Source organism: Amphibalanus amphitrite, unplaced genomic scaffold (genome assembly GCF_019059575.1).
Source record: "Amphibalanus amphitrite isolate SeventyFive unplaced genomic scaffold, NRLGWU_Aamphi_draft 000024F_arrow, whole genome shotgun sequence".
Taxonomy (NCBI): domain Eukaryota; kingdom Metazoa; phylum Arthropoda; class Thecostraca; order Balanomorpha; family Balanidae; genus Amphibalanus; species Amphibalanus amphitrite.
Window position 1 is genome coordinate 1,389,963 of NW_024881520.1, and position 23,601 is coordinate 1,413,563.

Consider the following 23,601-nt stretch of genomic DNA (forward strand, 5'->3'; position numbering starts at 1 on the left):
TACCTGCATGGTGGTGTGGACCGACATCCACTTGTCATGCAGCTCCTTAACGCCGCGGTACAGTTCGCCGGCCTGTGGCTGCCGGCCGTCCTGCAGCGTGTTCACATCGCTGAACAGGGACTTGATGGTCTCCTCGATCTGTACCAGCTCCTCGTCAATCTGTTGATAGAGGGGGAACAACGGTCAGACAAATCGGACACACAGGTAGGCAAGGATTCAGACTAGATCAGACGGTCCCCCGTCAGGCTCACAACACAGAGGATGTTATAGCTCTTATCATAACTTTGTCAGTTTGTCGGTACGGTGGCTCATGACTATGAGGCACCTGGCATTCCCTTCCAGACACCCTTAACTCCCTCCATCAGGTCAGTGACATTGTGGTTCCCTGTACCGTTCCAATGGCCTCGCTCTAGTAACTCGATGGAATACCTCTGTGTATCTCCGTGGGTGTAGCTGCGGCTGCCAGGGTCTGAGCCCGACACTGTCTGAACGCTACAGGCGGCCGAGACAGGGGTCGACTTGGACTCACCTGGTGCCAACAGTTGCGGTGCGCCGCTGACTGCCGTCTGTCCCCCATATTCACTGCACAGGCCCGAACTCTCACGAGTTTTCTTGGCTACAACGGACCCCTATGCACCCTCACCGCAACATTCAAAACCTCCACAGGGCGTGGGCCTCTCACAAGTACCTTGCCCCCTTCACAGACGGGTGTTACACGGCATTCTGTCGCTTATAACTACCAGTAAGACATCCACTGCTTGCATGTCTCTCCAAATCATCCACTCGGCACCGCGCCCATCATCACCACTGTCACCGCTCAGCTCCCAACACGGCACCGACTGCAGCTCCGGCGAAGCTCCCGCCGCGGTACCGGCCGTCGTATAACTGACCGCAGCCCCGGCTCCGCCGCTCGTCAGCTAGTCGTGACCTACAGCCATCAGCCGGCCGGTCCGCCGGAGCGGGCGGGGCCGTGCGAGCCAGGCTCTCTGGACGGTAGCGCCGCCGGCCAGGTAGAACACATGTCCAGCGGAGGCCTCGGACCGGTCAGCGGTCAGCGCGCTGACCAGTCAGCGGTCAGATCGCTGACCGGTCATAAGCTATCGAGCAGCTGCCTCATAAGCTATCGAACAGCACCAAAGTATTCAGCTTGACTCTCGGCCCGAGGCAGAACAAGCTGTACCGGTAAATAAATGGGGTATCGCCGTTTACGGTACCGCCCCGATAGATGCTCCTTACGTATTGTATGGCAGGCACGTCCGCGGGTATAATGTGGAGTTATGTGTTATGTCCTTTGCAGGAGCACTGGCGGACGTGGGGCCCATGCGAATTGCATAATTATATGCGAATCACATGGTGCGGTGATTACATGTGGATCACATGTGAATTACATGCGGGGGCGATCACATAGTGAATCCCGTCCCGAAATGACCGTATAGGATTTAGGAATCATTCCACCACATGGAAACTTATATAACGGAAAACGTATATGGAAACACATGAACTATCATCAGTCCATAAATGCAGTGAGCTCCCCTTCCCTGACATCACAAACCCCCGGCGGACGGAAAGCGGGGCTGATGATTCCCCCCCTCCCCCCATCGGCACCCAACATTCCACTATATCGTCTCCCCCCCCCCCCCTCATCCAACCGAGCGGCCCATTAACAACGCTGGCCATGTTCGGTCCCATGTATCACGTGAGCCGCCCGGAAACCGCCAAGGTCAGCGTTATTTACTGTCGGTTCCGGTCAATGTCACCCCGCCCCTCTCCAGCACCGACCCCCTTCCGCCAACGCATGGCCAATGGGCTAGACCAGTTTGACCAAACCACCACGCTACTTGCCAGCTCGTTCTTACAAGACACCTGGCTTCCTTGATGTCTCACCTGGCTTCGTTTACGACGAAAGATTCTACCTTAGCCTAGTCTCGCCTTAGGCCACCTGCCACCTTTATAGGCTCCCACAATACCTAATCATCGTCTCACTTGACTTTCAGCCCGACTTGCTACGCTCACACGCACCTTTTCGCAGTGTTGTTTGACCTCTGCCGGTTTCAGTCTGGCCGATCGTTTCGCCTCGTCTCGGATTCGCTGCAGTATGCTGTCGAGCCGCCGGTCGGTGGCGCGGGTCTCCCTCAGAACCTGGCGGACAGAGAAGTAACTATAGTTTGGGAGCAGATCCGCTACTGCACAGAGCGGCGCCGCACCGGAGCAGGGAGATACATTGGGGATAGGAGAGATCTGTCAGATCAGTGGGAGGGTCAGATCACAGAGATCTTGCCAGCGTGGAGCGAGCATTGACAGCCTGCCATGTTCAGGGTCGTGAAATGATAAACTTGTGTGAAACAAATTACAAGTTAGGTTTTCAAAAAACCTAACCCAAAACAACAACAGGTTTTCAGAAAAGACATCAAAGTCCTCTCAGAAGAGCGTGGGAAGCTAATCCAGGGATTAGCTATCACGCTGTCCACCTTTATACCCGTGAAATGTCTGACACCTCTGTTTGACATGACTCCGTCGGATACCATTCGGCCGACTGACAGACTCGCCGCGTGGGGTCGGCGCCGGCGATGACAGCCGGCCTAATAGAGCCGTCACTGTGACGGGCCGTACCCTGTGCCCTCACATGGACCGTAGCGCGGCCGTTACAAGGGTCAGAGTCGGACTCGTACCTCTCAGTAGGAGTCCGACCGATATATGAGATAGTAGAACTGATAAGAACCGATTGCAGAACCGATATATCCCAACAATCAGTAGAACCGATATATCGGATTCATGTGAGATAAAAAATGATGTTTGTAGGCCAGCCACTCTTATAGAGCCGTCACTAAGACGATCCGTACCCCGCTAATAGCACACGGGCAACTGTTGAACACTGCGCAATACCAAAGGCAACATACTGGCCGTAAGGATGCGGTCGCACAGGTCAGCATCGGTCTCTTACCTTGTCAGCCAGCCTCTGGAGCCTCTCCATGGTGGCGATCTCCTCCTCTATGAGCTGCTGTCGCTCCTGGAGAGACTGCTGCATTAGGCTCCAGCTGTGCTCCAGCACAGGACCCTGCAGCTCCGGCTCCAGGCCGGCGGCGAACGACGGCTCCTGGCGCTGTGAAAAACGGAGAGAAACGGTTACCGACGGCTGATGGCGCTGTCACAAACGCTAACGACCAGACTTATATAGTTCCTGACACTGTCAAATACAGAGAGAAACGCAACAACATACAAAAAGCTTAAACAAGTGGCAGCATGGGCTATACGGAAGACTATTAGTGCCAGGTGTTCTCTATTAACCTTTTATGAGCTAGCAACCAAGGTCAAGCGCTGTAAGACAGCTCAATGCCTGTGATACATCGATTTCTACCGATTAAGGAAGCAAACGCATCTCCGTGTGGGTGCAGGCTGTCTTCTGTTTCAATTACGCAAACTATTCCCTAATTAACATTGTGTAATCGCGCACGTTTTGTTGGCTTGTGCTGACATCAGTGCGTGTCTGAAGATGGCGAAGGCGTTGTTTTCGGTCGCCGGATCCCGCCCCCGCGCCATTAACCTACGAACCGATCGTGCGTTCCCAGCGGCCGGAGCGCGGCCCACGCGCCACCGAGAGAGGCGGAGAGGGAGAGAGGGAGTGGTGAAGGCGAGAGGGAGAAAAAGAGAAAGACTTTTTAAGACAACAACCACCTGTTCATATGGCCATTGCTGAGCTGCGCTCCGTCTAACACTTGAGGACACTAACGAAAGTCGTTCCCATCGCCGCCCACCGGTCGGTATGTGTTCTGACCAGACGACATGTCCGGGTCGGCCCTGGACTTCCCCAGCTGTACAAGTGTACAATTAAATATGGCTGATACAGCTCAGTGACACTGGCATACCCCACTGATACCGCTCACTCGCCCTGTCCTGATCGCGGGTACATCTCACTCAGCTGGCCGCCCGGGCCGAGCTGCGATGGATCGCCGTCCCCAAAACACACGCCCGTCCGCCACATCACGCCGGTACAGGCGCCATCCATAATTCAGGTCCCGACCGCACCGACGCGGATTCACTTCTCGGGCTCCACGACTAATTGGTAAACCTCGCCCCTCCCTCCCCTCTCCGCCCCGTCCCAGGCAGGTACCGTCTGAGCCCCAAGGCGGTGAGACGACTGACTAGACGCACCACAGCCGCCGCGGTCGTCATTCCACCAAACCACGCACAACTTTCCACAAACAGACGTGCTCTTCGGAAGGCCGGGCGTCTGACGGACGGTAGGTAGGCTCAGTTTACAAAGCGGGCGCCTACTTCAGTCGACAGCTTACAAATGTCCTAATATTTCACCGGCTTCCCACCAGCAGCGCAGTGTCGCCGGCTCGGATTTATCTAGGCTCTCAAACATGCCTAAACAAGCGCACTACCGCCTGGAGAGCGCCTTCAGAGATGACGAATTGCGCAAATGCTTTGCGATCGGCCTTACTAACGACGCAATGATTTACGCAAAGTCATCCTTACAAATGAGCTCTGGTGACTGAGTTTCACATCCCAACTGTGTGCTACTCCTGACCGATTCCAGAATGGGCAATGGCCATCCCTCGCAGAACCGTGTCTTGGACCACCTGGGCGCAAGGTTAGCCCCCAAACAGAGAGCAAAATAGGTAGAACAAGCTACCAAGCGGTAGGGTCGGGAAGGTAGAGCCACGCTAACAACGTCCCGTTGTCAGCAGCGCGTCCCTGCATAATCAGCACTGAAGCCGAGTACAGCGACCTTGGAAACTCCGGGGTGCACGGAGTAGCATCTTGGCGGCGCCGAATTGGGCGGCTACCGACCGCTCTAAATCAGAGCCTGCCCGCCTCGGAATCAGCCCCGCCAGCCGCCGGCGGAGGCAGCGCCCCTGACGCCACAGACCGAGGCCGGTAGCGGAGGTACGGTCACAGCTCGGCGCTACCCGTGTAAGCAATTCTATGAAACTGGCTTCCAGCTGTATCCCGCTCAACGACTGCAGCAGAGCGTTCGAGCGAGCCCGGGAAGGGAGCTCCGCGAATTAGGGAGACGACCCGAGAAAAACAACAAATAAGTACGGCAATGGACTGGGAAAGCGACTCGCTAAACAAATAGGCTGACGAAGCTCACACAGCGCAGACAAAGGCCCGCGGAGCTAAGGCTGGGCTAAACAGAGCGGGTCGCTTGGGAGTTAGGAATGGTATCGTTACGGGTGATCTCAGATAGTTAGGTACAAGCCCGCATAGCACATTGCCAGTGCCGAACTGAGCTGTGTCTACATACAAATTGTACCGTGGCAATATTATGTGTTTGTGTTCAAGCCTGTAACTGATGGAATGTGCCGACTGTATTTACAGGTGTCCGTGTGTGCCGGAACCCGTTGTAACTGTCGGTATAAGTTGTATTCGTGCCTGCAGCTGTTCATCTGTCCACGCTTATGTAGCTGGTAGGTCACATATTCGTACCTGCAGCGTCCTGTTACATTGTGTTGTGTTCGTAACTGCCGCTGTGCATAATCCGTACCTGGAGCTGCTGGTAGAGCTCTGTGACGCGGCGCAGCTCCTGCTGGCGCGGCGGCACGTCGTGTGTGCGGAACATCTTGGCCTCGGTGAGCAGATGGCGCAGCTCGACCAGCGACGCCGGCAGGGTGCGGTCCTGCAGGCGACTGGTGGTCTGGCGCAGCCACTGACTCAGCCGGGTGGCCGATTCACGGTACTCGGTCTGAGTGCGCTGACTCTCCTGGAGGGGGGGGGGGGGGGGGCGGCATCGGTCATCGTGCAGTCCCGCATTGATCTGATCTTTAGACGGTCACAGCAATCGGAAATACGGACCAATAACGTTGGGTAAGATAAGGTCAAATCATATCGGCATTAGCTTATAATGTGAGTGGTATGCCTATATACAATTCACAGGACTGTGGAGATGAGAGAAGACATATTTAGAAACGCGTTATCAGACAGATTAATAACTAATCAAGTTAAATGCTTAAAAGACAGAACGTAGCTATGACGTCACTTGTTAGCCCACAAAGCCTGGACAAATCACAAACAATGACAACACAAGACAACACTGAAAAAGCCGAGAAGAAACTGGTCGCTGCCGCCCTTTAATCTCTCCCCATTCGGTGTGTGGGTCAGAGGCTTCGACCACCATCGACGCACTTCTTAGCTCGTAGTCCAGCCAGACACTGACGACCCCTCGCGCATACCACAGATTCTCTCCATTCTCACCTGGACTGGAACCGATGCCCGATATCACACCTTAACTCTCACTAAGGACAGCGGTACCGGTCGACATCTCACCCGGGGTCTCACCTGAACCAGCACCATCAGCCGCCAGCTCACCCGCATCTCACCTGAGCCGGAGCGATGAAAAGCGTCTTCCAACCATCGCCCTTTGCATTGTCACCCTTATGGCACTCAGCATACGCGCTCCAGAGCTATCAAACCTCTCTAAACAGCCAGCAAGCATGCCCCAAAGTCCAGGCTACACGGATGGCGGGACGGGAAAGGCGAACTGATACGCATGCCTGGGAGTTTCCATCACCCCAATACTAGGCCGGGTACCATAAACTTGCACGCGTGCCAATCAACTGGTACACATGCACTGGCACGCCAGCGTTTTCGTTGTCACGAGGACCAGCAACCCTATAGGCTGCATCGGTTGTATGCTGGGACATCGTGAAGACATGCCGATGTCCTTGTGTTATTGTGCCCCGTTGCATGATTGTATGTTACTTAATACTTACCTTCTACAGGTATTCCTACAGGTATAGGCTCTAACTCCAGTCAGCCCGCGCATGTCAGCGAAAACTCACCCAAATGTTGCAGTATCTGTGCATGCAATACCATACTGCCCAGAGGCCACCTGCTACGAGAAAGCACGGAGGGATGGAGGGGTTCGGCTTCCCGCATTCAAACTGGACAGTGGACAGCAAAAGCAAGACAGCATAGTTGACCTAACCCATCACCACGCACTCATTCAACATTCCCAACACACGACTCAGCACCTGTGTATCCCCAAGGATCATGCGAACAAATGTAGCTAATCAGCAGTACCCAGACAGCATATTCGTACGATGGCAGTTCCCAAAACCATTTCACCCAGCACCCCGGACATGCGAACAAGGCAGTGTACCACAGGCTTCCCAAGCGGGCAGCAGGTTCCGTAATACAACTATAAATATATCGGCAGGTGACATAGCCGTGGCGGAGAAACAATCAGGACTTGAAAGGGTAAAATCCAGGACATGTGCCTAAGGATGATATATTGACGTGTAAATGGCACAAATTATCAGCAATCTAGATTTTTGAGTCCAGCTTCATGGATAACTTTTATTCAGACAAAAGAACCTGCGAGTCTCTGTGCCACCCACAACTTTTCAATGAGATTCGGGTGTCTCCCGATCCAGAAATGGGGCGCTGTCCTGTGTGCCGAATGCACCCGCTGGTTGCATGGTGTGTCCGAACACACCCCTCCTCCATGTAAGGCTAGATCAAATCGTATAGGTGTGCTCAACAAAGGATCCGTCAATCAGCATCGTAAAACACCACCGGAGCCATGCTGGCTGTCGTTACGATGACGAGTCATGACTCGTTCGAGTCGGGTGGGTCTGACATTAGGAGACTGACCGGAGACAGACCGGACACATAGAACGACGTATAGATTAAAGAGGACATCTGTCGTGCCAAGGCTGCACGGTGGCGACAGAAAGGTTCGATGGAATGCCTCAATTGAATGACTCGGATTGATTGATGCACAGAGGTCTACGATTGGCTAAAAAAAGTTGAAGGAATGACTCGATAAATTGGCTCGATGGAATGACTCGATGGAATGGCTCATGGCGTAACTCGATGGAATGGCTCACATAATGATTCGAGAGAGTGTCTCAATGGAATGGCTTGACGGAATGGCATCATGTTTTGAGATGTTGTGGCAAGGAACCCGACGGACCCTTTCAAAGGCGGCATGGATGCAAGGTTGATCCGCAGGACTATCACCAGGCCATGTCACCTGCCGCTGGCTCCATCACCACTCACTCACCCGGTTGGTGCCGGTGGCGAAGAGGTCGGTGCTGGTGCCGATGCTGGTGCTGTTGGTGGTGCTGGTGGTGCGCAGGTCAGAGGAGCTACTCACGGCGTCATAGAGAGGGTGTTCGGCCGGCGGCTGCGGGAAAATGTCGTACAGAGAGCTGACGTAGGTAAGGACCGACTTCTCGTCCGGCTCCGGGGTGTCAACGTCTGTGGGTAGCGAAAAAGGCAGCGGTTAGAGACGGTCAATTCATCTGAAATTTTCAAGCATATCAAGTTCATAGCGGAAGAGTCAAGAGCGCGGTGGGTTTAGAGCGGACGCTTTACAGAGGACCGGCACTTCACAGGTGTCACAGTGAACGTGACACTTCACATCGGCACTTCGCAGTGAGAACAGTGAAGCGCGACAGGGCCATGGCGACAATGGGGGGAGGAGGGCAGTCGGTTTAAAATGAGATGCCGAATGCGGGTGGTGACTGACTAAGTGATAATAAAAGAGAGAAGACGAAGAGCGTCGTAGTTAAAGTTCTTCAGCTCATGTTTACACGGCGCATTCATTTATTCTTTGTAATCGTCGTAGGAAAACATTAACACTAATGAGCCTACTAATGGCATTCTGTTTTAATAGCGAAGCCCACACAAGAAAACGAACACATGTTGGCAAAATCACGTCATTTTTTAAACATACGTCGCCCAAAACGGGCGAGCAGCTCCAGAAAAGTACGACTGACAACGCAACTGTTCGTCAGGTCGGATATGTCTCAGTCATGAAATTGACGCGCCTCCAATTAATTGGGTATCCTGGCCGCCACAACACAGGGTGGGGCACCGTCAGCCCGCCGAGTGACGTCACCGATCATCTGAGTGACGTCACTAACCACCTGACAGGTGCCCGCCCGCCGGCCGTGACCGCCCGTCGGGTGAATCCTACCACGGCAAAGCACGACCAGCACGGCAAAGCACGACCAGCACGGCGTGCCACGGCCAGCCACCGACCATTCTGAGCGCTGCACTGTAAACGTTTACACTCGAGAAACGTATTGAATCGAACGAGTCAGCGCGTCAAGACGGACTTTTGTGTAAATCTCTCCGACACAGCGGACCGGAGAGCCAACGGGTTAGAGTGAATAATTCACCGGAATTTACAAACAGCACATGTCGAAGGAACTATGGGATGCTTCCATATTGCCAAACAAATGCAGGCGGTGTCCGGTGAAGGACAATGATATACACGATTCACGAATAACATGGCGTTGAACTGCAGACTTTTACTCTCACCTAACCCTAACCACATATAACTCTGTTTCAGACACAGCACATTAGTGCGGTATTCGTCATCAGCCAGTCTCCGAACGCCGCCGTAAAACGGTCGCTGCATCCAGTTACGCTACCAATCAACGCAACAAATACTCTGGCAAGGCAGGGTAATCGTTCGGTTGGGGCAAGACGTTCTGCGCTCCGTCAACGAAGGCGTGAAGTACGGTCTAGGCCAAGTCACCCTGCCATTCGTCGACAGAATACAGCCGTTCCTCGAAGGTTAACGAGCCACTCATTAGCCAAAAATCAACACCATCTACAAAGGTGCTCTCAGACGCCAGATGCCTCAAAGATGATGTATTTGGCTAAGCGTGAGAGTTGAGAGCACGGTAGCTGATAGTGCCAGCTGTTCGTTAGGAAGTTAGCCTTCGTTGGTCACTAATGTCCCTGAAAACGGAATGCTATCACCCACGGCTGCGTACATATGCGGAAGTTGGGAAGTGACCTACAGAGCTCTGGTTCTGACTCCAGGCCACAGTTTACGTGGCAGTTCGCAGCCAGCCGGGGAGAGGCGGCGTTGCTCGGGTGCGACGGGCGTCACGAAGTCTCAGCGGGTCCCCCACTCAAGCAGTTAACAGCTCAACAAGTCACTACGTCAGGAGCCGCGACTCTCATAGCTCGGCCTGTCATCCAGCGGCTTCCATCGTCCCCAGATGGCTGCCGTTCTAGCCCCCTACACCACAGCTGCCAGGTCTCGGCGTGGGTAGCGGGGTCGGTGCCGGTCGGCCTCCGTTTGACCCTGAGTGAATTCGGGGCGGGTCCGAACGGAGGAAGCTGAGCGCCCCTGTCCGCCCACACGGCACCGCGGAGGGGCGGGGACCGTCGGCGGTTACGGCGATCAGGCAGAGCCAGAACCGGCGAGGTCTTCGGGTCAGCAACGGCCCAGGATGCCATCCATGATATATGTAGGAAGGGTAGACTCATCACTGTAATCATCTCTTGCGTTTTCAGTGAGATGGTCAGATGAGGTGAAGGTCAGTGATTCAGGTGAACGGTCTGAGAGGGCCAGTGATTCAGACGGGTTCGGATATTCGGGAGACTCGCCAGCGCTGACGCGGTGGGTCATGGGTGAGGTAGGTCGTTTGAGCTGAGTCATGGGAGGCCGACTGATGACCCATGACCGGAAGACGATGGGAGCGGCAACGGCGCGACGAGGGGACGGGGCCGTAAAGACGACCGAGTCCTGAGCACTGAGCAGTGAGCAGTGATCACCGGTGGCTGACTAGAAATATTTCTCCCTGACAATCTGTCTCAGATATCCTCTAAAACCTCGCCTCCCACCCATGTTCAGCGCGCCTGTTGACCTTGAGCGAGCTGACAAACTCGACAGGAGGTTGATCCGGTCTCCTACACGTAAGCAAACGCACGCTCGGGGGCACGCCAGCGCATAATCGTCAGGCACAGCAAAAACGGCGCTCAGCTGCGCTAAAGTTACCTCAATAACGAGAGCGCTAGTGTCGAGTTGCTGCACCCGTTCCCGGCTTGATAGAACATGTCCGCAGCATATGCTGCGGACATGTGATAACTGTAGATAACCTTTAGATGCATAGGTAAACTGGACGTTTTAGCTGCGGATTGAGAACATATCACGTAAACGGATAGCACAATCAGCTTCGGCAAACTACCGAGGGATCAGAAGCAGAATCTTCATAATAGGATTATTAGGCGAGCTAATCAAGCCTTTGACTTTGGGACCGGCAGTCTAATAAGGCGCTACTGAGCTCCCTTGGCCCCGTGGATGTGGCGCCGATGCCGACCGAGCCGTGGGTGGCGGCAGCGACACCTCAGTGACACCCAGACACTCGCTGACACTCGTTGAAACGCAGTGACATCCACGTGGGTCGCCTATCGACGGATTCCACCGCTGACACCTAGAACGTAGTCGGCCGATCGTCAGGACGTTCCTCCTGCGCCCGGCACCGCCCATACCGTCGGCAGCGGACCTCCAAATACGGCCGTCCGTGCTCTCCGTCCAGGGTGGAGTGCGCCGCAGTCGAACGGCGCCCTGCGACGCCCTCCGACGCCCGCCGCCCACAGGGAGGCCATGTAGGGCGGGCGCGCTGGATGAACGCGCGCGGACCCAGACCACGAACGTGACCGCCCGCTGGTTTACTCGTGTGTGGTTTAGAACTCATGGCGGCGCTGGATTGACGCAGAGAGGGGGCGCAGATCGTGACCTTGCGCGGACAGGTGTTGGCAGTGACACTGGTTCAACCACCGCGTACTACGCAGCAAGCGGTTACTACCGGTGATAGACCAAATACAGGTGGACTGTATTTGGTGCCTGGCCCCTGACTGATAAGCACAGCACACCTCGGCGCACGGCACTGGACAATGCGCGTTCTCTGACACACGAGCTGACAAGCAGCCGTGCGTTGCGGCTACCGCGCAGCGTGAGTCGACCGCAGACGCCACGAACAATGGTACCCATTGACGGACCCATCGCAGAAACCACACACCCCGGGCATTGAGGAGTCGTGACGCACAGTGACCTCGAGATCGTCCACCGCATTAGCTTTTGACGCAGATAAGTCTACATTGTTATGTCTAAGTTATGCAATACAATTCAGCCTTAATAGTTCCTCAATAGCAGCACATGCATGGAAAGGCTGAAACTGACGATTGACGAAAAACTTAACCAATTGTAGTGTCGGCAGCTTACTAAACCACGAAGCCCAGGTCTTGTGATGTGACCCCCGTTCCGCCGCCCAACCCCATCAATTATACTCCGAATCGGTCCCAGCATCTCTCCCGCCACTCTCCCACGACCGACAGCATCGGCGACAGTCCCAATGAATGACCGAATGAATGACCCAATGAAAGTCCCAATGAATGGCCGAATGAATGGGCGGCCGTTATCGCCTACAGCGCGGCACCTTGAGCCACCAGGTGTGGGGCGGGGTCACTTTCACACACGGCGTAGCAGGGGCGGGGCGGGGAGGCAGTTGCAGTGTCCGTCGCTCCGAGGGTGTCGCAACTGCGGCCTCCTCCCGAGGGTAAGTAGGTGGCCCGGTTCATCCCAGCAGTTCAGCACCCTGGATACAGGGAGGAAGCATTTGCCCGCAACGACCACCTGTACGGATTGTCGGGAAACTGACAGCGGTCATCAGGAAACCGATGGTGCTGAGTAGCATACTAGGCCGACGACGCCCACCAGAAACGTCGAGTCTGTAAGGACGCGACGAGGCAGCCTGGTTTTGCCACCACTGGCCTTCCGAGTGTCGGGTTCCGTCACCACCCACCCTTCGTAACGACGCCGTCCCTATGACGATGATGACGCTACTAGCTTTTTTTTCTGAGCCAGCCGTATCACTCTTTCTTTTCCGAACAACAGCTCAACAGAGATAAACTGCTCCATTGCCGGCTGACGCGGCGCGGCGACGGCGCGTTTTTCAGAGCGGTGTCGCCATCCACCGACAGAGCGCAGCTCTCTGCAATGTCCCAAAATTTGTCTATTTGGGTGGGAAACGACATCCAAATGAAATTCATTTTCCACTCTCACCACCATTTTTAAGAACAATTTTCCACTCCCAAGTCCCACCCTAGAAAACATAGATTTTTTTACCTATAGAAAGACAGTTGTGTGGATGCCCAGTTAGCATCAAACATTCTACACCCTAGAATAAAATGCATGCTTTTTGCCATTTCTCACTCCTTTTTGATCTAATCGAATCAGCAGTTTTCCACTCTCTCCCCTCTTTTTGGTGGGTAATTTTCCCCTCTGACACCCAAGACAAAACTCAATTTTGGGACACTGGCTCTCTGTTATCGGCCTGCAGTGTGAGGTTCAGGCAGCTGTGACGGGGTGCCAGCGCCGCGGGTGGGCGGCCAGACGGACCAGCGCCCTTCCGCCGTTCCGACGCGGCGGTGGCACGTCTGGTGAGCTGGTGGAGAGTGGTAGACATCCATCAGTCATGGCGTCTGTGGTATTCTGTCCAATATCACCCAAACCGCCCTGTACCGTGTCGTTGTCGCTGTGCCACGCAGCCCCTCGCCTTTACCTTCCCTTCCCCGTATCGCCCCCCCCCCATCCTCTCTTCCACGTCCACGTTCCGTACGTAGCACGTGACCCCTAAACTATACCGCCCCTCCCTTCCGTGCACCGAACGACCGCACCCGGGCGTCGACCAATACTGGTGGCATCGATTGGGGTGGGGGCCGACTCACCGACTGTGCAGAGGTGACCACTGTGCCGGCCTGCAGCGAGCGGCACCGGCACGCCACGTGCGTGAACGTGACCACGGCATGTGTGGTATTGGTCTTCAAGAGGGTTGACAGAGAGCAAAATAAAAACTGAATATCCCAGTGCCATAAATGATTTCACTTTTACTAGGATATTCGTGATTTTACCCAGCTTCAGTTGAAACAAACATTAAGTCATGCCTCCATAGCCGAGGCATAATTGTCACCCCGGAGTCACGTCCAGGTCACCCATCGGTCGCCTGAGCAAGGTTGGCACCGCGCAGTACGTCCGCCCGACCCGAATCACCCCAAAGAGCCCACCGTCTCTTGGGTCTGTTCCCGTGGGCAACCATCGTCCCGCGTGCGTGCGGAACAATCATTTGGTACGGAGTCGCCCGTCCCTCCCAACGGGACTCCCGATATCTCCTGAGTCAGCCGCCCGTCGGGCTGTTGTGCCGTCGGCGTCTTGATATCTAGTGCCCAGTCACGGACACAACATCTCTCACTGGTAACGACCTCGCCCGGCGACCCCACCCGCCGGCTCTGCCCGATAGCCCTTCCCCGCGGCACCGTCCAGCAGAAATATTCATCGCGGACGCCCGCATTACGTTAGCCCCAGTCGGCCGGCCGGCGAGCATTATATGACAGCTGGCGGTGCTCATTTCCGCAGGGACGGGATTTATTTGGCCGTATACAGCGCGATCCGGGGAATTTACAGACAACGCGCCCGCCTGGTTGCTCCCTATGTCATGGGCTGGTCTAGCGCTAGAGTGGTGATACGACGGCGAGAGACTAGCTGCTATCAGCTACACGAGTAGTTCGTGTTAATCTGCGGCAGTGAGGGGCCACGCAAGTCCGTGTTACTGTTCCAGCACGACGGTTCGTGGCCCCAGTTTCGGAGAGTGAGAGCTGTCATCACCTTCGCTCGGTCCAATTATCGCCTCCTATACACCTAGCCTCCGGCGGAGAGTGTTGCGCTACAGCCTGCGTGACACAGGTCAGTTGGCCTCCTGCGCGGCGGACAGAGGCCAGGCGTGGAGACATTGCCCATGACCGGCACAACACAACACACACGCCTTGTTTGTTGACGTCAGCCGCGACGGCGTCCACGTCTAGCGGGACGGAGTGCAGACTGGCAACACAGCGCCAGAATGAGCCCCTCCCATATAAACAGACCAGTGTTATACGGCCGACAGGTATACCACTGGGGCAAGGTCGGGGCCGTTTGGGGGAGGGCGTGTCGGGTGATTCCCCGCACCGACTTGGAAATGTGATGTTTTAATTGATTTTAGTTGATATGTATCTAGCTGGAGGTGAGTGAACACTCTGACCGGCGCTTTACCTTCGGGGTCGAGCAGACGAGTTACGCCATACTCCGTGTCCATCAGGGTAAAGGCCTGGTCGAGTCGGGTGCGGGCCGACTTGTGCTGGAGTTCCCTCCAGTCGACCAGATCTGGCCTGGAATGGGACAGACGCAAAAGAGTCAAACCAAGGCACACAACAAAATATCAGAGCCCATCCTACCACGTGTTGCGAACACTAAGACTCCGTATCGCTGGGTAAAGCTCATTGACCAACTGACGCAAGCTCAAAGTTGTTTACACAATATTCTTGCAATAGTGCCAATATCATACCAAACAGAATATAAACTCTAGTAACCCGGTTGGCAAGGCAGGCTCCAGGCTAAGCCGAATCGATGGAAGCCCGGCTAAGTGCGAACGTCGTATACAAAACACTGTCGGGGACGATACCGGCCGCGTCCGGCGGGGCAGAGGCTGGGGGCAGGATCGGGTGGAGAGCGTCCTTCCACCGTCACACAGCGCTCGGTTATAGTGTCTGAGATGTAAACGAAGGGCGGCGACCGACGACGGATCGAAGCGGACGGCACGGCCAGCCGGGCGCGTCGCCAGCCCTGCCACCGGCCGGAGGAGAGGGAGGGAGGGAGGGAGGGAGGGAGGGAGAGAGAGAGAGAGAGAGAGGGAGAGAGAGAGAGAGAGAGAGAGAGAGAGAGAGAGAGAGAGAGAGAGAGAGAGAGAGAGAGAGAGAGAGAGAGAGAGAGAGAGAGACCGGAAACGGATGGGGACATGGAAAAGAGATAGGTCGGTTAGGCTTAGAGACATCGAATGCAGAGGCTTGCCTCTGGGGACGGGGAACTTTGGTATAGCCAGAGATGGAGTTGCGACTGATCCGACGGTAGAATGACCACGGTGGAGCTCCATCAGACAGAGTGATAGTAGTAAGGTGTCCAGCCATAATGGGACCTGGGAGAGACTAGGGCTGGGTCAAGATGTGAGACGGGAGTGTGGGTTGGGTGTTGAAATTGAGTGTTCGAGTGATGCACGACTAGCTCGACTGGGTGACAGTCTACAGCTTGATCGTCTCTGTCCTGCACAGATGTGGGAAAAGGTAAATAAATAACAGGGAAAGCTCCTGAACAGCACAGACTATCAAACGGAGCTGCCATCTAACAAAAGCGCTCATACTCGGTGCCACACCGCCCCAAGTGTGAACACACTGTCTGTTTAATATGCCCCAGGTGTGTCATAATAGCCTCTCAGCGAGTGTGCGTTTACCACCGATCTCTGGCAGCTCACACTGTGATCCCGAACCACCCGAGCGAGCCCTCCGCCCACCGTCCCATGACGAACCATCCCCTGACGCAGCTCCCCGTCGACAGGCCATCACCGACACCCCGTTATGGCCCGGCTATATGACGCAGTGTCACGGCGCGCCGCTGTGCGTGACATGGTCCTCTATCTTATAGCGTCACGACATGGTGACGTTGGTGCCAGGCGGCCAGAGTGGTGGGGAGGTGAGGGCTGCAACGGGAGTGGTGTGTTGGACAGTTAGGGAAGGGATGCGATGCACCACTGGGTGTGTTGAAGTAGCAAGGGTAACTCAGGGGTCTGATGAAGAGACATGTTCTTCGGGGCATGGCGGGGGAGAAGCGATGACAATATGTGCAGGTCTGGACTGCGGTGAGGAAGGATGGGAGCATCTCCCAAGTGTAAGGAGAGGCAAAACAGCCAACTGAAGCTATAGTAGAAACACCTGTCCTATCCTAAACAGAACTCCAATCGCAGACTATCGGCAGGATCACCGATAGCCACATACTGCTCGACAAAACAAACAACCTGACATAGTTCAGCCGGCTTTGACACTTGATCCAGCCCACCTCACCATGTCTAAGCGGCTCATCCCGTCGCCGACTCACCTATTCCTGTGGATGATGGCGTTGAAGGCGAGTCCGTCTCGCCACGACGATGTGAAGTTGCGCACGTTGACGCCCGGGTACCGTTCGGTGGTGCGCTGGGCCCAGCGCAGCAGCGCCTCCTTCGCTGACATCGTGTCATCGCCCTCGACGATGTCGGATATCTGTGGCAGAAGGAGACGGGTCATGTTAGAGGCCAGACAGTAGTTTAGGACTGATACAGGAAGATGAGGGGTCACGGTCACAGTCACATGAACTGAATACTTTGGTCGGTAAGAATACCTACGGAGAAATTACAGGCAGACTGAACACTGGCCATGAAGCACGCACAGAGCTGGTATATAATTCAGCAATTTGGATATCAAAAGTCCCCAGAACAATAGAAATCGCTGAACGATCAGTGGCGATATGAAAGAAACGGTATATTTTATGACACGTATCAAAAAGCGGGGCAGACGCGTGATGTCTACATCATGACCATCATTCGCCGCCGTCATGATACCCATAACCACACGACTCACACACGACCAGCAGCAGCGAGCGCACTTGGCCGGCACAGGTCCCGCGACCTCGCTCGACCGGCCAGCCGCGGGCAGTGTGGGCTGGAGCCACTCTCCCGAACACCGACCGCCCACACATCGGGCTATCAACAACATCTTGACAGCGACAATAAGAGCAGCCCGAAGGTCGCGCCATCAGACTGATGGTCGGCACGCCAGAGATGGTAATGAGCTGAGATGGGTGTCAGAGGGGAGGGAGGCGGGCGCCCACTACAGTCGTACTGTGGGGCCAAACAGTTGACCATCAACCAAAGTCCAATATTTAACGCCTACTGTCCACCGCCCACAGCAAACAACTTTTCCAGCCCATCTATGGAGTTCATTACCCACGTCCACCGCCCACCACCCAGCGCCCGCCCCTTCGAGGTCCATATTCCAGATTGCCGCAGTCACGCTGCCCGATCGATACGATTCATAGCAGTTCGCCCAGTGGCTGGTCCAGCCCCTGTTCAGTGTTCAGTGTTCCGTGTTTCATGATCAAAGTTCATACCTCTCCCACCTCACTTCTGCGCCACCCTCCTCTCCCATCAACCCCAGCGCAGAGATGATGTCATACACTCTCAGGTGAGGTCACTGGTCCTTACATGACGTCACTAGTCCTTGCGTGACGTCACTGACCCCACCTGAACCCAACGATCGGGGCACACCCTCCGCGGTCGACCGGCGGTCGTCGGAACGCCGGCGCCGGCGCGGCCGATGGCCCGACGAGTAATCACTCAGCGCGAGCCGACTGACTAATTCTACCGCGGCGCCGCCGGCAGCGCGCGCCCGAGCGCCGATTTACGGTGGGCTTTATGGACGCGAATGGCCGGGGCGGCACGGGACCGACAGCAGCGCCGGCAGGCTGACGGATCGGCCGTCATACGGTCCGGCGGACAGACACGCAGACACATAGACACGGAGCATAGTGTGTCAGGCTGATACGGAATATTCATACAGCCCTGAAGACAAACATACCGTACACGAATGGACATTGGTGTTGAAAAGTCGCCAGCGCAGCTCCTATTCGGCCTCCGTCACAGACAGAGGTACAGAACAGCAGACACCAAGCAGCGAGACTCGTATTCGACCTCCACCACTGACAGAGAGCTCAGAGAGGACCTCCCGCCGGCTGGCTCTCCGGCCAGTCACCGCCATCATCCATTACTTCTGTCGCTATGAGTGGCGCCACCGAGGCGATCCTACGCCGCTCGGTGGGGTGTGCGGCGCACGACAGTGGCTCTGGCAGCCGCCGGGCCTAACAGACCAGTCATCGTCGTATCCATACACTGGTTGGCTGTGTGAGTGTGTGATGCGACGCGGTGTCTCCAGACTTGATCAACAATCAGATGGACATTTCCCACGAGATTGAAATTGTCGCCCAATGACTAACTAATAACCAATCTAATCATTAGCCTCGTTACGGGCAGAGACGTTCTTTATCGTTCCAAGCTTTAGGGATTGGAATCCCGTCAAGTCATGTCGAAAGAAGAATCCCAAACAGCTGCATTCCAGCATTCATGAGTCATAAGACCTTCACCAATAAATCTTAGCAATGCACGAGAGTCGCCAGCGGCCGTGTCGCACCCAGCCCCATTCCCGACGACTGCCGCTAGCCGTCTACGGCAGGGCAAAGGAGAGGGGGGGGGAGTGATCGAGACCCCATTTTGTGACGTCACCGTATCGACTGCCGGCAGCCATCAGGAAGTCTCAATGGGCGTCATTAGTTTCCTGCCGCGGAGCTCGTTAGTCACTCCTTAGAGTCGGACAAAACCAACAGCCGCCGGCCTGATAGGCGAGCTTCCCGTGGCTTCCCGAGATTTTGGGGATCGATTGACTGAAAGATCTGGAAATCTGCTGTCACAATTTTGAGTAGATAACATTAAGCTAAAAAATAGCACAACTGAAAAAGAAAAAGCAATGTGCTTAAATCCAGGCAACAATGTATGTTTAATCACCTGCACTGTGTATCAGCATTACCGTATACACATTGTGCAATGTGCATACTGGACTGTGCTGAAAATCCGTCTTTGATCATCGACTTGCGATTAGCTCGGGATGACAGTCCCATCCGGACCTGGCTCTACCCGCAGTGCTATCTATGCCTCCCGCCTGGCACCGCCCCCGCCCACCTCCTGGGCTATCAGAGACTATACGGCCCGCCACTTTGTCGGTCGGGGTAGGCGGCTGTCGTTTTATGGGGCGCCCCGTCGGCGTCGACTCGGGTCCCCCACTGTGACCTGACCAGTCACGAGCGGCCCGCCGGCACGGTCGGCGCCCACCGAGCCGCCGGGAGGGAGGGGAAGTGGCACTGGATAGTCACCGGGGTTCCATTGCACCTCGTCATGGCCTCAAGCTCAACGTAGGTTAACCCTTGAACGCCTAGGGGGGGGGTTGTATCAACCCCCCCCCCCTGAGGTTTTTTCGAAGTGCACGCTAAACGGCTTGTCGTAGCGGGCTGAAATTTTCAATACCTTCTGGGGCAGCCTTTGCGCATCTTTTGCCGAAAAAAAATTGATCGGGTCATGTCAGGTCACGGAGTTATGACGTCATAAGAGGTACAGCCTCCGGCCGGATTTTCACAAACCGAGTGCCAACGCCCCAGGTTTCCTGCCGGTGGTACGGACATCGGTTGATGGATCGTGATGAAACTTCCCATGCATGTTGGGGCAAGTATTGGCTATCATATGGTATAAGAAATTTGACCGGGTCAGGTCAGGTCACGGAGCTATGACGTCACAAGAGGAACAGCGTCCGGTACTATTTTTGAAAAGCGCCCGAACCACTATTTTGCTAATTCTTGTCACCTCAATGGGAATATGCAGCAATATTAGCTTCTATAGGGAGCAAATGGACCTCCCAAATCCAAAGATACAATCAGATTTCAAAAATTTAAATTTTGATTTTTTCGAATTTCTGCCGCCGACTGTGACCTTGCCGACTTCCGGCGCTCCCAACGCGCCATTTTTAGAGCTAGGGAAACGAAATACATACCAAACGATAGAGAATTGATCAAGGAACACGATAGTGAAGGTTTCAAGTCGATACCTCCCACCGTTTTGCCGCAATCGCCGCCGAAAGTTGAAAAAAGTCTATTTTTCCGAAAATTTGACCTTTGACCGGTCAAAAGTAGGTCAAATGTTGACCTAGGACCAAAAAATATACCACCAATCGCGAGATCTCGTTGAGAGCAATCCGTTGGTTTTTTCCGCTAAGCTCTACGACCTTCCGTTTCGAAACGCCAGGGGGGGGTCGTAACAACCCCCCCCCCCTGGTCGTTCGTGTTATGAGAAATGGCCTGGTCGTGCGAGGGTTAACAATAGGTTCCACGAGTCCATGGTGATGCGTCAGGAACGCAGGCATGCCACACATTTATAGAAAAAGACCGACAAGTCTCAAAAACATCACCAGGAGCCGTCAACATACGAGTAACATTCCCCACATATCTAGATGTGGAGCTAGTGGGATCAACACATATGTAAATTGTGCCAGTCCTAGCGTTGCTGTCCGGCCAGCACTAGCCGCAGTGCGCCAGTAAGCCCGACCAGGCCTTGTCTGCCGCAGTCGGCCGCCCAGTCCCGTGTTAGCGGCCGGCCGGAGTTGAGGTCTCCACAGCCAACCGGCCAGGCGGCTGTGACCAGTCTCCCGTCTCCAGCAGATGGTCAAAGATCGAGCCGAGCTCATAGTGGACCACAACAAAGAATAGGAGCCGCGGTGTTGAGCTGGTTACTCAGTGACGTCACGATGTAAGACCCACGATTAGTTCAGCCCCACTATTTCGTGTTTGTTGCGTGTAGGACGTGAATTGGCAAACATTAGACGCCAAAGCATCAAAACCAAACCCTCTTATCTCTGTACAAAAAATGTCGTTTTGTATGGACAGTGTTCTACGGAAAGTGTTATCAGCTCCCCGTTAGTGCACGCTGCGGCTTTTGAATGCGGTAATATGTACTAGAAACTGAGCTAGCGGGATTGAGCAGTAAGGGACTGACGGTAAATCTTTCGCAGAACGATGCTTCATAAGTCATTACTTCTCTCGTAGAAAATTGATCGTTTTTGTGCAACATATAACACAGAACCATTGGATTTCCACATTTCCCAAATAACTCAGATTCTAGGGAACGAGACAAAGATATCATCACTTGTCATCTGACCCTAAAAGGAGTGACACACCATCCGTATTCAGAGAGCATCGCTGTCAGAACACGTAAAAGGCTTCCCACAAAAAGCCCTATGAATGTCTCGATGTATAGCCATTACGTGTAGGAGAGCTGTAGCGATTACCATAGAGCCGGCGGCCGGGCCGGAGCGATTCGCCTGTCCTGCGAGCCATGTTCGGCAGCCGCCGAGCGGCGCTCCGTACATTCCTGAGCGAGCTTTACGAGCTGCACGGCATCAGAGGCCGTCCACCGACCGGTCCGTGCACGACTGACCGCCGGCCGAACCCGCCCGACGCGCCGTGCGCAGCTCCGAGCGGCTACCCGCCCGGCGCCCAGCGCGGCTCTGCAGCCTGCCTTGCCGCGGGCACGGCCACGGTGCCATCTCATCAAATACAGATCACTCGCAGCCCTCAGTACAGAGCGGCGGTGAAAAATTATCCAGGTGACGTGCTTTGAGCTGCCACCGAGAGGCTCCCACGGCCGTCAGGTGGGTGAAAGCCTCGGCACGCATGTGAGGCATTCTCGTCGCAGACACAACCAGCGGCGAGCGAAGCGCGTCCATCCGCCGGGGCCACAAATACTTTACATCTGATACCTTTTCGTCGCGAAAGAGGAGTTGATCACCGACAAGCGGCTTCAATCGACCGCTAGGCCGTAGTTTAACCCACTGGCGGAAGACGCGACAGTCGCACCGCGCGGCGTACCATCAGCAACCGCCACGAAGTCGATCGATATGCTGATGTGCCTGCCACACAGGACCATACCGGGGCGGACCAGAGAAACGCGGATATGACTGGAGGTCATGCAGCGTACCGGAATATTATGCACTTCAGACAAGGACCTGCGAAGCATTCCGGATACGAGAGAGCGGACTGTGTCATACCGGTTTGGTTTGATCCGTCAAACGTTACATACGACTGACGTACGTCAACGGTCGCATACTAAGCGGACATAGCGAGCAGTCCACTGCGTCACACTGATGTCGCATCAGCGTCATATCAGCGTCACATCAGCGTCACATAATTCCCACACCAGTGTCACATTAGTGTCGTCGCGTGTCGGCCGCCGGCCTCCCGGTGACTTTGTCACACTCCGTCCGTTTTTGTCGCGTGGGACACCATCCGGTGACAAACGACTGTTATTTCGTTAATGTTCAGCTCCACCCGCCAGAGGCGGAGAGGTCAGGCTACCAATTTCAGACTACCATCTCTCCATCTTCCGTTACGGCCAACCTCGCCCAGTAGGGTCCGATCTTATTCGAGAGCCAAGACCCGGCGGCGGCCAGCCTGGCGGCCTGCCTAGTGGCCACTGCTGAGGGACGGGGTCACCCGAGCAGTGCATTTGTCTGCGCGATAAGACCTACATAGCGCTGCAGAGGCCGCGACAGCAGCATTTGTCTCTCGAGACGGGGCGAGCTCCAAAACAGAGGGACGGCCTCTAGTCTCTGGGAGGAGGTGAGGGGCTCCCTGGGGAGGGGCAGACTGTCACTATACAGAGAGGAAGGCACCCCAGATAGAAGGAAAACAAAGCAGACAGGCCGGATGGTTTGGCAGATAGAGGAAGATTCATTCTGGGAAGAGAAAGACTGGGAAGATAGAGGCAGGCTCGGCAGACAGACGAACCAGCGATCAGACACCCCTCCCACGCCTAGCCTGTTCGAACGGCGCCGAACAGACAAAAAGCGCCAGACATTGTTTGGAGCGGCGGCAAAACCAAAGCAATGCGGGCCGAAGGCGCTGCCGGGCGCGGCCGAGGGAACAAAACCGGCGCTGTATCAACGAGCGGTGATAGAAGTCGACCAGGTCAAACAGCCGAGGAGGTCAGAACAGAGACACGGATCCAGTCATAGAGACCACAGGACAGGCCAGCGGGGCAGGCCACAGGGAAAGCTACAGTGCAGGTCACAGGATAGACCACGGGTTGGAACAAACGACGCAGCCCCAGAGCCTCGCCACACACAATACAGCCACCGTGTGAATGGCCCGCAAATAGCGCCGAGAAAACGCGTCCGACCATCTCTGGCCCGCGGCCGTGTCATGTGCTGTGGTGAGTGTAGAGCGTTGTGTCGGCCGGCCACCCGCCGCGTGCGGCCGGGCGCCGATTCGGGATGCTCTCTCTGATCAGTGACCCGTAAACCATTGACGTTGGGCGCACGCAGGGTGGGCAGCACGGGTCAGAGCCGTGAGCGGGCCGA

At 55.3% G+C, this 23,601-nt stretch overlaps 1 protein-coding gene across 5 annotated transcripts in view; it reads right to left on the reverse strand.

Moving 5' to 3' along the window:
• LOC122393155 (microtubule-actin cross-linking factor 1-like) overlaps positions 1–23,601 on the reverse strand; it is a 215,643-nt gene that overhangs the window by 97,615 nt on the left and 94,427 nt on the right. For all 5 annotated transcript variants that reach the window (XM_043389195.1, XM_043389203.1, XM_043389190.1 and 2 more), the window contains 7 exons: positions 16,712–16,872; positions 14,840–14,955; positions 8,012–8,208; positions 5,492–5,707; positions 2,942–3,100; positions 2,020–2,139; positions 4–159 (listed from right to left, as the gene is read on the reverse strand). In XM_043389195.1, coding sequence (XP_043245130.1) covers positions 4–159; positions 2,020–2,139; positions 2,942–3,100; positions 5,492–5,707; positions 8,012–8,208; positions 14,840–14,955; positions 16,712–16,872 — 1,125 coding nt within the window. The remainder of the gene's footprint in view (positions 1–3; positions 160–2,019; positions 2,140–2,941; positions 3,101–5,491; positions 5,708–8,011; positions 8,209–14,839; positions 14,956–16,711; positions 16,873–23,601) is intronic.